The following is a 13,406-nucleotide window of genomic DNA, read 5'->3' on the forward strand; positions in this document are numbered from 1 at the left end:
CCCTGGCATACTTTCTATGAAGATTATAGAAACCTTTCGACCTGTTCTACCCTGTGGGTGCGATGCCTTGTACTCTTACTCTCAGCACAAACAACTGCTTGAATCATATGAGATCTGTTTCTCTTCTTGTAGGGAGTGAGCTGAATGCTACCGAACCTGAGATCAACGCCAGACTTGACTCCCTCTGCTTGAGTATGACTGAGCATGCGCTTGGTGGACTTGGTAGGTAGTTTTTGATTAAAATAAGTAGAGGACTAAGTTGTCTGCCATTGTTCTGTCATGGTTATGCTAAGATAATGACTTAAAACGATCGCCGCTAAGCTTGGCTCCATTATCAACATACTTATAAACATGCAAACATCCACCATCACATGAGGACTGAGCCACCTTTGAAAACAATGTACAGCCTCAGAGTGAGCAGAAATGGCTGCTTGTTTTGTCATTCCTGGGTCAAGTGACGATGATGTTTGTTTACTTTCAGACAACATGGATCGAGGGTCGACATTTTAAAGAAAGCCATAGACCACCAGCTTGACGCAGCCACTGCCATGATTCATCAATGCGTCAAGCAGTCCCTCGATTCGGACGACAAGAACTCTACACACAATGACCAAAATAGAGAAGAGTTTTCCCGAATATGAACCTTAAACGTTCCCGAATAGAAGGCATGTTGTCGAGATCAGACAGAGACAAAGATTCTGGAGTTGCCTCCGATCATGGAGTTTGAGTGTTGGCTTCTGGTCTCATCTATAAAGCTGGTCATACAAACACATTGCCTGTCACAGACTTAGCATGAAGGCTTAATACTGTACAGGGCCTATCAAAATAGATGCAATAGCAACACTTATTAACCAGTCAGCTCTGATTGGAAATTTTCATCTCTGGGAAAACTAATGTTGACTAAGATAGTCCTTGTAGCCTATGTGTTGTAACCAATGGAGGTATACTTTATCGGTAGGTCTGATGTAGTCTGGTATCTCTGATACATCTGGATTCAGTACATCTACAGAGAGGTTTACCCAGGTGCCCAGGTTGAATTCTCTGCAATTAGTTGCAATGTTGTAATTATTCTTGACTAGCTGTGATCTTTATTGCATTTACAACTTGCTGAGTGATATTTCCTGAACGACAAGAACACCCACTGCAGTGATGATGATTTTGTTGAACTTGTGAACTAACTTTATTTCAAACAATGTTTTGGCCACTGGATTTAAGATAATTTGAAGCTTTCAAAACAGGGATGAATGTTTCTAAGAACTTTTCGGTATTTATTTTACCCTAGAGCACCTGGGTAATATGCCTCATTTCTAAGTGCCTTATCTGGTCTGATTTATTTGGTCCTCATCTCTGACCGATGTATCATCTGCTGTGAGTATATGAGACCCGCCCTGGCAAAAGTAAGGCACAATAACAACAAGTGAAAAACGATTTTCCTCAAAATTAGTTTATTCTTGAGGAAAATGATTGTTTTAGTCATGTGAAGTTCTTGAGTCATAAATGTCTATATTTGATCACGATTGCTTAGTTTTGCCAACCCAGGTCACTTATAGCCATCTTCTCTGTGGCTCCATGTGTGATGAAGAACTTTTGTCTTGGAAATTGTAAAGGAGGGTTGGGATAAATGACTGGTGACACTCACTTCTGGGAAATGGATGTAAGTTTATTGTATATATACACCTTTTGAATACACCAAGAGTTTTGTGTGTTGGAGGTAAATTGATGTCCCCGTTGTACAATTTGAACTCGAACTCTGATGGCGACATCTTGTCAAGTGCTGGGCACAGACAACATTCGTCAGAAAGTTCATATTTAACACCACTTCTTTTATGATCGATTTAATTAGCTGTAAGTTATTCATTTTCTGAACAGATTTGATTGCAGCATAAGCCATACGGTTTCTTTGAATATCACAGTTATGTTTTTGTCAAGAACACTTTTAGGCAATAGTACATGTGTTTCAAATCCATTGATTTGCAGTAAATGAATTACCATATGATGTTCTCCTCGACAGATGAACAGATATTTATACATGTATGTCATGCATGGAGCCACTTTCATGCGGTGTTAGTGTCGTTTTGAGTGGCCAGCGGGTACGTTTGTGGATGTTGTTGTCAAAGAAATATAAAAGAAGATACGTCTTCTTGTTAGTATAAACACAGTTCAAGGTAATGATCACGTTCAAGGTCATTATAATGGTTAAGGTCATGATAGAATGTAATGTTCAAGGTCACGGAAGTGAATTCTATTATAGATTATTTCGGCAGTTGTGTTGGACATGTAGTGATGTGATGTCGGTCTGGTTCATATGTGTAACATGTCTTATTCACCACAGCTTTTGTCAAATCACTTCTGCCAGCATCTCTACTTGTGCAAGTGTCTTGGGACAAGTTGGCAGTTGATATGTTAAACAGTGTTTGGCTGCCAGTTTCACTTCAGAAAACCAACCATTTCAAAACAAAACTACGATGGGGGGAAATGTTATTTCTGGTTTATGTGCGAAGTTTTAAAAACTGTTCATGGTTGCTGTTTTTAAACAGACTTTATGATGTCTACTTTGAAAAGAGTGGGAAGTTTTCCTGTCATAGAAATTTAGACAACTATTTTGATTTTGCAGTGCTTCAGGTTGATAAAATTGGCAGACGTTGTTCACCTGCACTGTCGTTTTGTTGTCCTGTTTGTTCTTGAGTCTGATGATGTTTATGTTACTGTATTAGTGCAGACGGCAGTCTTCAATCAAATATATTAACTTATCTCATTCAACCCCAGGCCTGGGGTTGAGTGATTTCAAGTCAGCTAGCAATATTCTTTACATTGCCAATTTTAATAAAAGAAACTGGTACCAAGTTGTTTTAGAATCATACATCTGGTCGACAAGTAATCCCTGCGACAGCACTGACCGAAAAGTTGTAGTGAAATCATGGTGCAAATATTTGTCAAAAAACATGATTATACTTGTAGAAGTATGAGAACTTTTCAGCTGGACTGCGGGCTACTTAGCGTTTACTTTTATTCATTTGGATCTAGAATTTTTATTTCATTTTCATTATCAGTTGTGCTGTCGCTGGGATGTTTTCCTGATAATACTGTTCGTTTTATTTCCTGTGGTTTCTAATAATATGCAAATTTAGATCAGTTACTATTTCATGTTACAAATTAAGATGAATATTCGTCATATTACAGTACATGTACATGTTCCTGTTTGTAAAAATTTTCCACAAATTTAGAAGTCGTGTTAACGTTGAAATGTTTTATGTGGGTAGGTTTGGGATTAAGTATCACTGGTTTGATTCACAACCTGTCGACCCTTCATATCAAGAATGGTTTCACCTATTCCCTACTCTGGTTGTAACCATTGTGTGTATAAAGGGTGGTCTGGTTGTTGGCTGTGGTGTTTCATGCGGGGCATGTTTTCACTCAGCATGCAGGTCTGTTTATACCTTCCGTGTTGGTATAGATGTCAACCACTGCTGGCCAGGGTGGGGCCATGTTGCCATAGTAGCTCTTAGTCAATCAGCAATCGCTGGCGCTTCAGTTATATTTATTTTTGGAAGCTTTTGTAGATTGAAGTGTGCATTATATTCTTTTCATTTATGTCGCTCAAGCTCACTAAAAGTGCTGACTCATTCTGTGGAGCATTAGCAGACGTTGACCAGCTTGAGTTGAAAGTTTCTTTGGTGACCTTGGGTGACCTTAGAAGTCTTTTTAATGAAACTTTCCGCTGTGCCTCAGAACTATGGACCACAAGTTTTGAAATGAATATGACGTAGAAATTAGCTTTAGTTACGACTCGGGCACTTATATAAAACAATCTGCAGTGCGGTTAAAAAAAACTTACGTAGAGATATTTTTTCATCCTGTCCTTTTTTCACCCCAAAACACGAGTAGAGATTCAGTGAGTCAGGAACGGTGCACATGTTGGTTTATTGTCGAAGTGGCATTTGATGTAGTGTTTTGTCAAAAAATGCAGAAAATCACCTTTTGGGAAAGGTATATACTTGAATATTGTTGTAATATTGATGTTGTTCAAGAGGTGTAATTTGGTCGCACAATATCTTGTTATTGTGACTGTGATGATGTTTTTGAGTTGCAATATTTCTTTGTTCAGTTCTCTCTGCAGTGACGTATTGAAGTGACTGTGAAATTACGCTTTGAATTCCGTTAGTGAGGTGATGCGAGTAGTGTAGTACAATTTAAGTTCCTACGTGTTGATCACACGCTTAAATTATGCTCGGATTAGTTACTAGATATTACACGGTCAGTCATGTTGTAATGGCGACTACACTACACACCACTATGACTAATCTCTAATCACAAAATAGTGGAATTTCATTTGTAGTATCGGGCAGTAATGGCCAATGTAACCCCAAAACTATTAAACTGCTAGATCCATTGTGTTTACACAACCCACTTCAAATATTGTTCTAATACAACATTCAGTTTACACAGATGTTGACTGGTGATTCTGATTTCCCAACAAATTCTTCCACTTGAAGATGAAACTCTCTCGAAAAATGATAAATTCAGTCAGTTTCGATTCTCTTGTAATTGCCCAGTTTGTGACATATTTGAAATCCATTGCAATTTTTGTACTGGTGGTTTGTGATAGCAGACCTCTTTGGGCTAAGGCAATACGCTGTGTAACATGCAGTCGAAGATTCTAAATCGCGTTCTCCCTGTCAGATTTCCTGGCCTCTATCAAGGCCTGTTTTGGCTCTTTTTCCTGTCATGTGTTAGATAGTGAGATATATTTAGACGTGTATAATTACCTATCTGCATGCGGCAGCACCCACATGGGTCGCATCTCCTCGCAAAAGTCTGTCAGTTTTTGTGCGTAGACATTGTCATTATATTATGTTTATTTCTGTACTTGGCCGATGATTATATTAAGTTGTGAATGTCTGAATATGGTGTTGTCAATGTGCTGTGTGGAATAGATGTCGCTAGTTTAGAATGAAGCCATGTCGTAGGGTTGTGGCATGGTCAAAGTTCATGGTGCACATCGATGTTACCCGATACAGTCTTGCTTCATCTCGAGCTTACCAGAGATTTGTTCATGTTCGAGTAGAAGTACACACATGTTTCTGGTATGCTTGACATGAAGAAAATACATATTATGTTTGAAATTAGGGATAGGATAAGTTTCAGTGCATTCGATGTTTTTCACCAGAAAGGCATTTCGAGAAGTTGCCTCAGCCATTGGTTGCTTCTTGCTGGGTCAGTAGACTTTGTCAACTCTGTCCTAAACAAAACATGTGACCTATCCTATCCTTGGTTTTAGGCATACCTTGTAGGTTTCGACCCTCATGATGCTGGTGAAGCATTCAAAATGATAAGTGCAATACTTGGGACATAATAACCCATTTTCAGGCTGATGTTGATTAGTATGTCTGTGATGGTGTGTTTCAGGGTATGGGACTTCACTGTGCCTGAAAAATCTGTTGTTTTCAGATAAAATGTTGACTGCTGTCAAAGTTTGGCTCAGGCCTGATCTAAAGAGTCACTTATAGATGAAAACCAACTGTCATTGTCTTTGTTTGAATACACATGTACAATTCAGCAGAACTTTGAATAAAATATTGAACAGCCAGTCTTTGCAATGACAGTAACTGAAAAGAGAAGATGATTTTCTCGGTGCACTGCCGGCACAGTGAACTTCTATTTTTGGTCGACTGCCCAATAATACACGATCATGGGACATCGTTGCAATATATCGTATAATAATTATTTGGGATGTGTAATTTTTGTTGATTGAATGATTGCGAATCGAATCTTGTAGTTGCTAGTTGTCATAGTCTTGTGCTGGTACGCCATTATTTTTTATCCAAGAAGCTGAACTCAAGTGAAAGGTACAAGAAATACCCAACGATGCTCAACTTGATCCTCTGAGAGGTGAATATTAGCGTTAATTTGAATACTGGCCTTTAGATTTATCAGATGGTAACAGTCGAAGGTGATTTGTACCATAAAGCGAACGGATTATTCGGTGATAAAGTGAGCTTTGTCTCCCAAGTTTGTTATACTTTGTGCGGCCATTGATGTTGCGAAGTGAGAGGTGCATTATATCAGCAGGTTGTGGTAGGTTCTCCTATCCTACTTGGGAAAATTTGATTGTGAAAATAACGTGACAGCCTTGAATTCGGAGCTGTTTTCCCACTAGAACCATTTGAGCATATTTTCATTTTGGCTTGGATGTAAGGGGCTGGGTGCTCTAAAAGTTGCCTAATAATTTCTTTAAAACTTGTTGAGTTTTAAACCCACTGTGGTATAACAAACTTGAGAGAAAGGCCGAGTGTTGTCTTGCTGGTGGATAGAAAACTGCCTGTTAGTTCTAAACTATGTGATCCTACACCTGATTCGCTGATTATGACCAAACATTGATTCTTAGCCTCAGACTTGCTCTTTGGGAAGTTACACATACGTGTTGAAGGCAGGCCTTCAGTGCTCATGTTTCCAATGAACAAGGTCTGACATGCGACCTGATTACATGTGCAGCAGCGTCCCATATTTTTGTTTTCAAAAATGCTGGAGACACAAGTTAGGTCAAGAATGCAAGGTGTTGATGACTGATACTCCAAATTGCTCCAAATACTACTTCAAAGTCTTCAAACACCTACTAGTTAACTTAAGGTCTTGTTTATCAATTCAAACAAATCAGTTCCAATGGAAACAAGTATACTTTTGATCCAATTTTGGATACTGGAAATATATTGTGCAGTCATCAACACTTCGCGTGGGTTCGAATGTTTCAAATTACTTTCCTCAAGTTTAAAACATTTTCAGAAAGAAAATTTCTCTGTAACAGGCATGTCCTAATGGTAAAGTGGTTGGAAACAGATCGCCCTCTGTTGGCATTTGGTGGAACAATTATAAGGAATATTCCAATAGTGGTCAAATTCAGAAACAAATCCTGTTTAATTGTATGTGACTATGGTCAATAAGATATTAGCTAGGTTGCAAAGTTTGTGAATTACGTTTTCGAGAATGTTATTGTTTCGGACTCCTAGTCACCATCTAGGAATCAAGATGTCATGAACGTTATACATTAATTCGGTTTTCTGAATCTCAGATTAAGGACTTATTGATCAGGTGAAATTGGTGAGGTTTTTCGTGGTGTTAGATGACCTCTTTGTGTTTTCAAGAGGTCAAAGGTCATTAGACAACAGAGGATGTAACGAGTGATCACTTTCCTTTCTTTGACTTTATTTTTGACTTTACTTCTTCCTAATTCTTTATCCTTCTTTCCTGACTCTGTCTTGCTTACTGTAAACTATGAAATTTTCACAAGCATTTTTTTACAAATGCATTATCAAATGCAAAATTCAGACACGTGAACATTTCTATTGTATAATGCAATAACTGTTTACTCTTGGCACCAAGTGCAGTATTTCGTCTGTCCAATTGAAAATGAGCATATTTGCCAATTTTTAGTGTCTCGAAAATTTCACAGTTTACCTTCTGTTCTTCCTCTCCTTTCATGGGCCTGAAAGCATCAAGGTCTTTCCCTACATGAATGTTTATCATCCTCATCTACATCAGTTCACAGGCATTGTATGTGTTCGTACCATTGATACGGTTAAACTATTGGTACAAGTCCAATGCCTGTGAGAATTGAGGGTCACAAATGTTAATGGCATCGATATGTGTGGGATGAGCCTTGATGACTCTTTTGACAGAGATGAGACTATATTTACGCCAAAATATCAGCAGACGGACAACTTGTGTTACGCTGTTGGGGATAAGTCCAAAACTCTTCATTTTCTGAGCACTTTGTGAATGCACTTGCGGATATTTTAGTCAATGCTATATCGTCAGATGTATCAGTTCGCAGTTTTTCCATGGTTTATTTCGTGCGTCTCATCTCTGATTATCGTCCTGTTTCTATTTTTCTGTTATCTTGACAACTGTTGTCCATTGTGAAGTCATGGAGTATCGTAGTCAAGTGAATTTCTTTTGATTTTTGTGAATGAATCTTGTGTTTTTTTCTCGGTTATACTTTTCGTTGCACCACCAGTCACATACTTCTGATCTTGTGCTTTATGTTGGTGTCACAGCTACTGTTCAGACGTGCACCAGCATACATCAGTGTTACGCCTACACATTGTCTCCACTGAGGCTGTCCCAAACTGCCAAAATACGTCAAACTTTGTTTTGGGATAGCTGTTTGGGATAGCTGTTATGTAAGTACAAGTTCATGACGAGGTGTTCTGGGTGCTTGATGGTTCTTGAGTAGTATTGTTCCCTCTCTTCGTTCTGTTGAAAGTGCTTTGTTGTCCTCTGTTGTTGTATTTGACACCAACTCATCACCTCACTCAACATATCTGTGTTGTTGTTATCACTTACACCAGGTGGGGTACCGAGCAAGCCTCTCGGCGGTAAAGTTCTGGACTGATATAATGAGACTAAGGTGTTCTCGAGTGTGGAGAATTCTACCATCTGGCAGAAAGTCGATTTGATACCATCTTCTCTTGGCATTGCAATACTAAAGGAGACCCGCACGAGAGGTTGGGTGCACGATCTGGTAGTGACAAGCATACATTGTTGTGATCAATAGTTGTATTCACATTATGTCAACAAATCGGTGATGTCAACTTGAAAGAACTAGTTTGTACAATCTGGGATTTGGACATTAAAATGTATTCTGTTATAAATTGAGACTTGTTCATTCAGTCTAAGAAAGAGATGAGACAGTCACAACCAGACCAAACTGAACCTGGTTGTTCCACTGTCTTACTAACACTGATAGAGATGAGACAGCCACAGCCAGGCTGAATCAGCCTTGTTGGCTCCACTGTGTTGCCGAGTCTAAGAGAGATGAGATGGTCACAACTAGACCAAATCTTACCTGGCTACTCCACTGTCTTACCAACACTGTGATAGAGATGAGACAGCCACAGCCAGGCTGAATCAGCCTTGTTAGATCCACTGTGTTGCCGAGTCTAGGAGAGAGATGAGACAGTCACAACCAGACCAAATCTGACCTGGTTGTTCCACTGTCTTACCAACACTGTGATAGAGATGAGTCACAGCCAAGTTTAATCGGCCAGCCTTGGCAGCTCCACTGCTTTGCCAACACTAAGAACTCTGGACTGGCCTTGTCCTTTTACTCGGTACATACAGAGATCCAATTAGCACGATGCAATGGACTGCCCAAAGAGTCTAACACTATGGAAAGATGGGACGGTCACAACAAGACTAAAGAGAGGTAACCACCATCTTTTGTCTCTATTTGTAGGACAGGCCACTCACTTGAATTAAAGCCCACATCAAGAGGATGAACATGGCAGAGTCAAGAAGGTGCCAGTGCTACACCAGAGCATGTGCACCAGAAACGCCTACTCTGGGGCACCGACAGACAACCTACATGGCCAAAAGGTGCATCAATAGAGACAAAGGTCTCCGGATCAAGGGAGGAACAAGCCTAAGAAGTAGCAGAAGAGTAAGAACAAAAACAACATATTATACAAACATGTCATTGTATTTCATTATGTACCAGTATTGACGAGACATGTGAATCCATATAAATTAGTTTCAACTAAGCCAAGACATTGCTAGATATCCAAACTTTACATTTCAAAGGCGTTTGAAATGAAATGAAGCTCTAATCCAATAAACATGTAAATGTTGACAAAACGTTGGATAACTTCCCAAGCATAAACAAGACCTTTCAATTTCACCTCGGCTTTTGAAAATGCCAGCACACTATACATAACTCTTGCTTCTAAATCTTACATCTGTTTCGCCACATTTGTAAACATTCCGTGGAATTGTTGCAAAAACCATCAATCATGACTGTACACGTACATGTGTATCTTTGATATATGTATATTTGAAAAGAAAGAATTGACTGCATGAACAGAAATCACAAAAACAAATTGAGCATTACATGTATAAACTTGGCATAAAAGTTGACCGTGCTCAAATGAAGTTGATGAAGCCCAACATATAACCTGTGTTAGTGTAGAATTGGGAAACTGACCTCGTCCAATCCTCTGACATGACACGAGGAAATAGTACTCAAGCACATACTATAAGGTTGGGAGAACACTCACTCAATGTATACTGCACTTTACAATCCTAAGCCAATGTTGGCACTGAATTAACATACTAAGTTGTTGAAAACTTTAGACAGGTTAAAACTGTCCAAATTTGAAATCTGGTCTACCCATGACAAATTATGCAATTTGTAGTATTATATCAACATTAACCTTGTGAACAGCACAAGTCCACGAAGAAACTCATTTCTCTAGCATATTCCACACATTAACTGGTCACAGAATGATTAAATTGCCTAAGAGTTGAGCAGAATTGATATCTTATCCAAGAACAAGAACCGTCAGCTAACAGGATAACAGGCAGAGAATTCGCTCCAAACCAAGCTTGAAGCTGCCGCTTTCATGAAATCTTTGAATACCAGTCACAAACTGATCTGTTCTTGAAAGAGATAGCAAATGCTCCATTCCATAAACTTCCATCAGAAGAGTTTTGGATCATATCCAAATGTATGTTTTATACCAAACCAGTAGTACTGCGACCAGCCATCTTTCGTACTGTCAAAGTGGCTAGCAGGAACACCAGTTTGTGTTAGTTTTAGTTCTGTCTGATTTAGTTTGAGAGATATTTCCATTTTTACATCAGAATAATGATCCTTTGGCCAATCATTCCTGCGCCATCGCATTGAAATTTTTTCGCCAGGGACCTGGAAATATAAAGCAAGAAATCAATGAATAAATTTATTGATTTTGGGAAAGATTTATCAGAACACAGGTGCATAGAAGCTGGAATGTACAATCAACTTCAGCCCATCTTAATAAAAGTGTAAGTTTGTGAGCAGGTTCTTGGGACTCAAAACTAATGGCGTCAAAGTGAACACAATCATACATACCAAATCTGTAAATTCTCCACTGACGTTTCCATTAAATAGCACAAACCTCCCTCCCTTTTTCACCTCGAACACTGAGAGAGCCTCGCGAGTAAATGCCTGCACCATCTGGAAGGAGAAGAGTTGAGAATTAAGAAATGAATAGCAAGCGGAAAAAGTTGTACTTGTTCTAAAATTAGTGACCCAAAGAGCCCACTGAACAAGGTTTATATACCACATCCTGATTGCAACAACCACATAAGAAATTGACATTATAATGATGTTCAGATGAAAGCACTAAAGTACATACGTCTTGAACTGTTAATGCCCGATAGAGATCAGCAGGAGAACACTGAAACTGTTCAGTCATTGTCAGTATCTTCGTTGGAATCTTCACACCAAGGCCAGCCGCCTGGACAGCTTTGAGAATTGGTTGATTGATCGTTTTCTTCACTTCTTTTTTCACCTGAAAGAGTCAAGGAGTACAAAATGAGGACGAGGTCAATGTCTCAAGCAGGCAATAGACACCAAATTACAGATATGTTCAGAGAATTTCTTTCAGTTGTTGTTTACGATCAGAAGGTCAATTTCTTCTGAGCCATAGCAAGAAGTTATAGGGAGGCCAATAGCTGTCCCTATCCTGTTGTGCCTTGCCTTATATCCTACTGTGAGATGTCATGTGCCGCATTAGGAGAAGAACCTCTCCTTATCCAGTCATTATGCTACCCAAAAGGTTATCACCTTCAACACTTGGTTCACTTACTGTCTTATTTTGAGTTTCCACTGGTTTTACAGTATTGTCATTGGCAGCATTGTCATTTCCTTGGTTTTTAGTTGGCAGAATCATTCCTTGACTGAATTCTGTTTTTAAGTCTTTGATATATTTTCCCAATTGTTCTTTGACGAGCTCGCTGCCCTTTAGCCACATGATCTCTTTGACTTTATGGGCGTCGTCCTTGGTAGAGGTCACTGTCACCGAGACCTGTAAGAGATGGGCAAGAAATGTTGGTTTCCTGAACTGAGATGATTTCCTGATTTCCTATAGCAATGTGCAACCAAGGTCAGTATTTCCCAAAGGTTTTTACGTGGCACTGTCCTTGTATGAATCAAGTCAAAAGTAAAAGAGACTCGACGGTTTTCCAGACAAGCATGACAAGAGGAATTTTCAGTGAACACTGCTTATGAATCACTTACATCAAGCTCACTAGCATCATTTTCATCACTCAGATTTGGAACCTCCAGTTTCCCTTTATACTTGGTCTTAGGGTCTGAATTCAGAAAACCTGGAACAAAAAGCCATAGAGATTTTTTATTTTCACATGATTGAATACAATTCTTAGACTTACTAGTGTCTGGAAGTTAAAAGGACATATAGTGACGTCTTTTATGTACCTTTGAATTGAGAATTTATTTTTATGAGAATCTTTCTGATATATAACTTATCCTTGTTTTCTTACCTGACCATTCAGCCGTCACTTCCCACTCGTAGAAAAATATAAGTTTGCCTTTCCTGTTGTTTGCACAAGCTTCTCCCTCGATCTTGGAAACCTCACTGATCTGACAACACCCTGGAATCACAAGATATTACATTGATTACTAAATGATATACCAATGTCTACTTCACGACAACATTCTTTAGAGTAGATCATTCAATGCTTCACCTATGATCAGGTTGTCGAAGAACCACTGGGTTCAGTTTTTCTGATCAACAGGTGGTCAAGGGCACAACCTCTCACCTTCCTCCGTCTCCACTTTCAAGCCATCCAAGAGATCTTTTATCCTCTCCCTCGACCACGGACTGGCATTCTTCTCAGTCCTGAAATAACGAGGTGGAAATTTATGCATACTTTATTATTACAACCAGTTCATTCATTCATTCTTTTACGACGTGACTACGACTAACTCTCGGCCTCACTAGAGTCTTTTTATAGATATCACTCTAAGACAGTTCAAGATGTCAGTCAACATCAAACAGCTAAAAGTCAAAGAGTGGCTTCTCATGAAATAACATGTCAGCGATGGGCTTTTTCAGTTTCTACACAGTACAGAGTACCACTACACTACCCGGATAATCCCGTAACCAGAGCAACCTGTGCTTACACACTCGGTACACAATGTTAATGTACATCATATGTACATCCCGTACATAGGAACATGCAAAAAACCGAGAGGTAATTTGACCGACTCACCAATGCCAATTATTAGGATTTGCGGCATCCGGTCGTTCTTCGACGATCCACCTAGGATCTCCTTCGCCCCACTTTGCCATTTTTAAGACGATCAAACCAGAATTAAAGTCACGATTAGCGTTTTATATGCCCGAAATGCCGGTGATTTTTCTTGAAAATTCCAGAAGCATGACCCGGAACCGGAAACTTGTGGCCACCTTCTGCTAAAATAGTGAACTAATCCTAAAATTAGCACACGACGTTTTGATAGCGGGAATTTTAAAAAGATCTCTCTCCAATACTTGAATAAAATCATAATTCATGTGATAACAATCAACGTCTGGTTTAAAACTATCTTCTGTAGTGCATCAATATCTAAT

General features: G+C 39.2%; 2 protein-coding genes across 3 annotated transcripts in view; one reads left to right on the forward strand and one right to left on the reverse strand.

Moving 5' to 3' along the window:
• The window catches only part of LOC135484527 (protein Smaug homolog 1-like), a 34,779-nt gene extending 26,131 nt beyond the window's left edge, over window positions 1-8,648 (forward strand). For both annotated transcript variants that reach the window (XM_064766098.1, XM_064766099.1), the window contains exons 11-12: window positions 133-222; window positions 482-8,648. In XM_064766098.1, the coding sequence (XP_064622168.1) occupies window positions 133-222; window positions 482-510 (119 nt within the window). In that variant the 3' untranslated portion in view covers window positions 511-8,648. The remainder of the gene's footprint in view (window positions 1-132; window positions 223-481) is intronic.
• Window positions 8,649-9,454: 806 nt separating this feature from the next.
• On the reverse strand, window positions 9,455-13,231 carry LOC135485272 (activator of 90 kDa heat shock protein ATPase homolog 1-like). The gene is made up of 8 exons (XM_064767126.1): window positions 13,048-13,231; window positions 12,595-12,674; window positions 12,316-12,426; window positions 12,053-12,141; window positions 11,622-11,840; window positions 11,169-11,324; window positions 10,883-10,987; window positions 9,455-10,696 (listed from the first exon to the last, which is right to left on the reverse strand). Exons 1-8 carry the CDS (start codon window positions 13,125-13,127, stop codon window positions 10,472-10,474), a joined length of 1,065 nt encoding a protein of 354 aa, XP_064623196.1. The 5' UTR covers window positions 13,128-13,231; the 3' UTR covers window positions 9,455-10,471.
• Between the last annotated feature and the right edge of the window lie 175 nt (window positions 13,232-13,406).

This window comes from Lineus longissimus, chromosome 3, assembly GCF_910592395.1.
Source record: "Lineus longissimus chromosome 3, tnLinLong1.2, whole genome shotgun sequence".
NCBI classification, from domain to species: Eukaryota; Metazoa; Nemertea; class Pilidiophora; order Heteronemertea; family Lineidae; genus Lineus; species Lineus longissimus.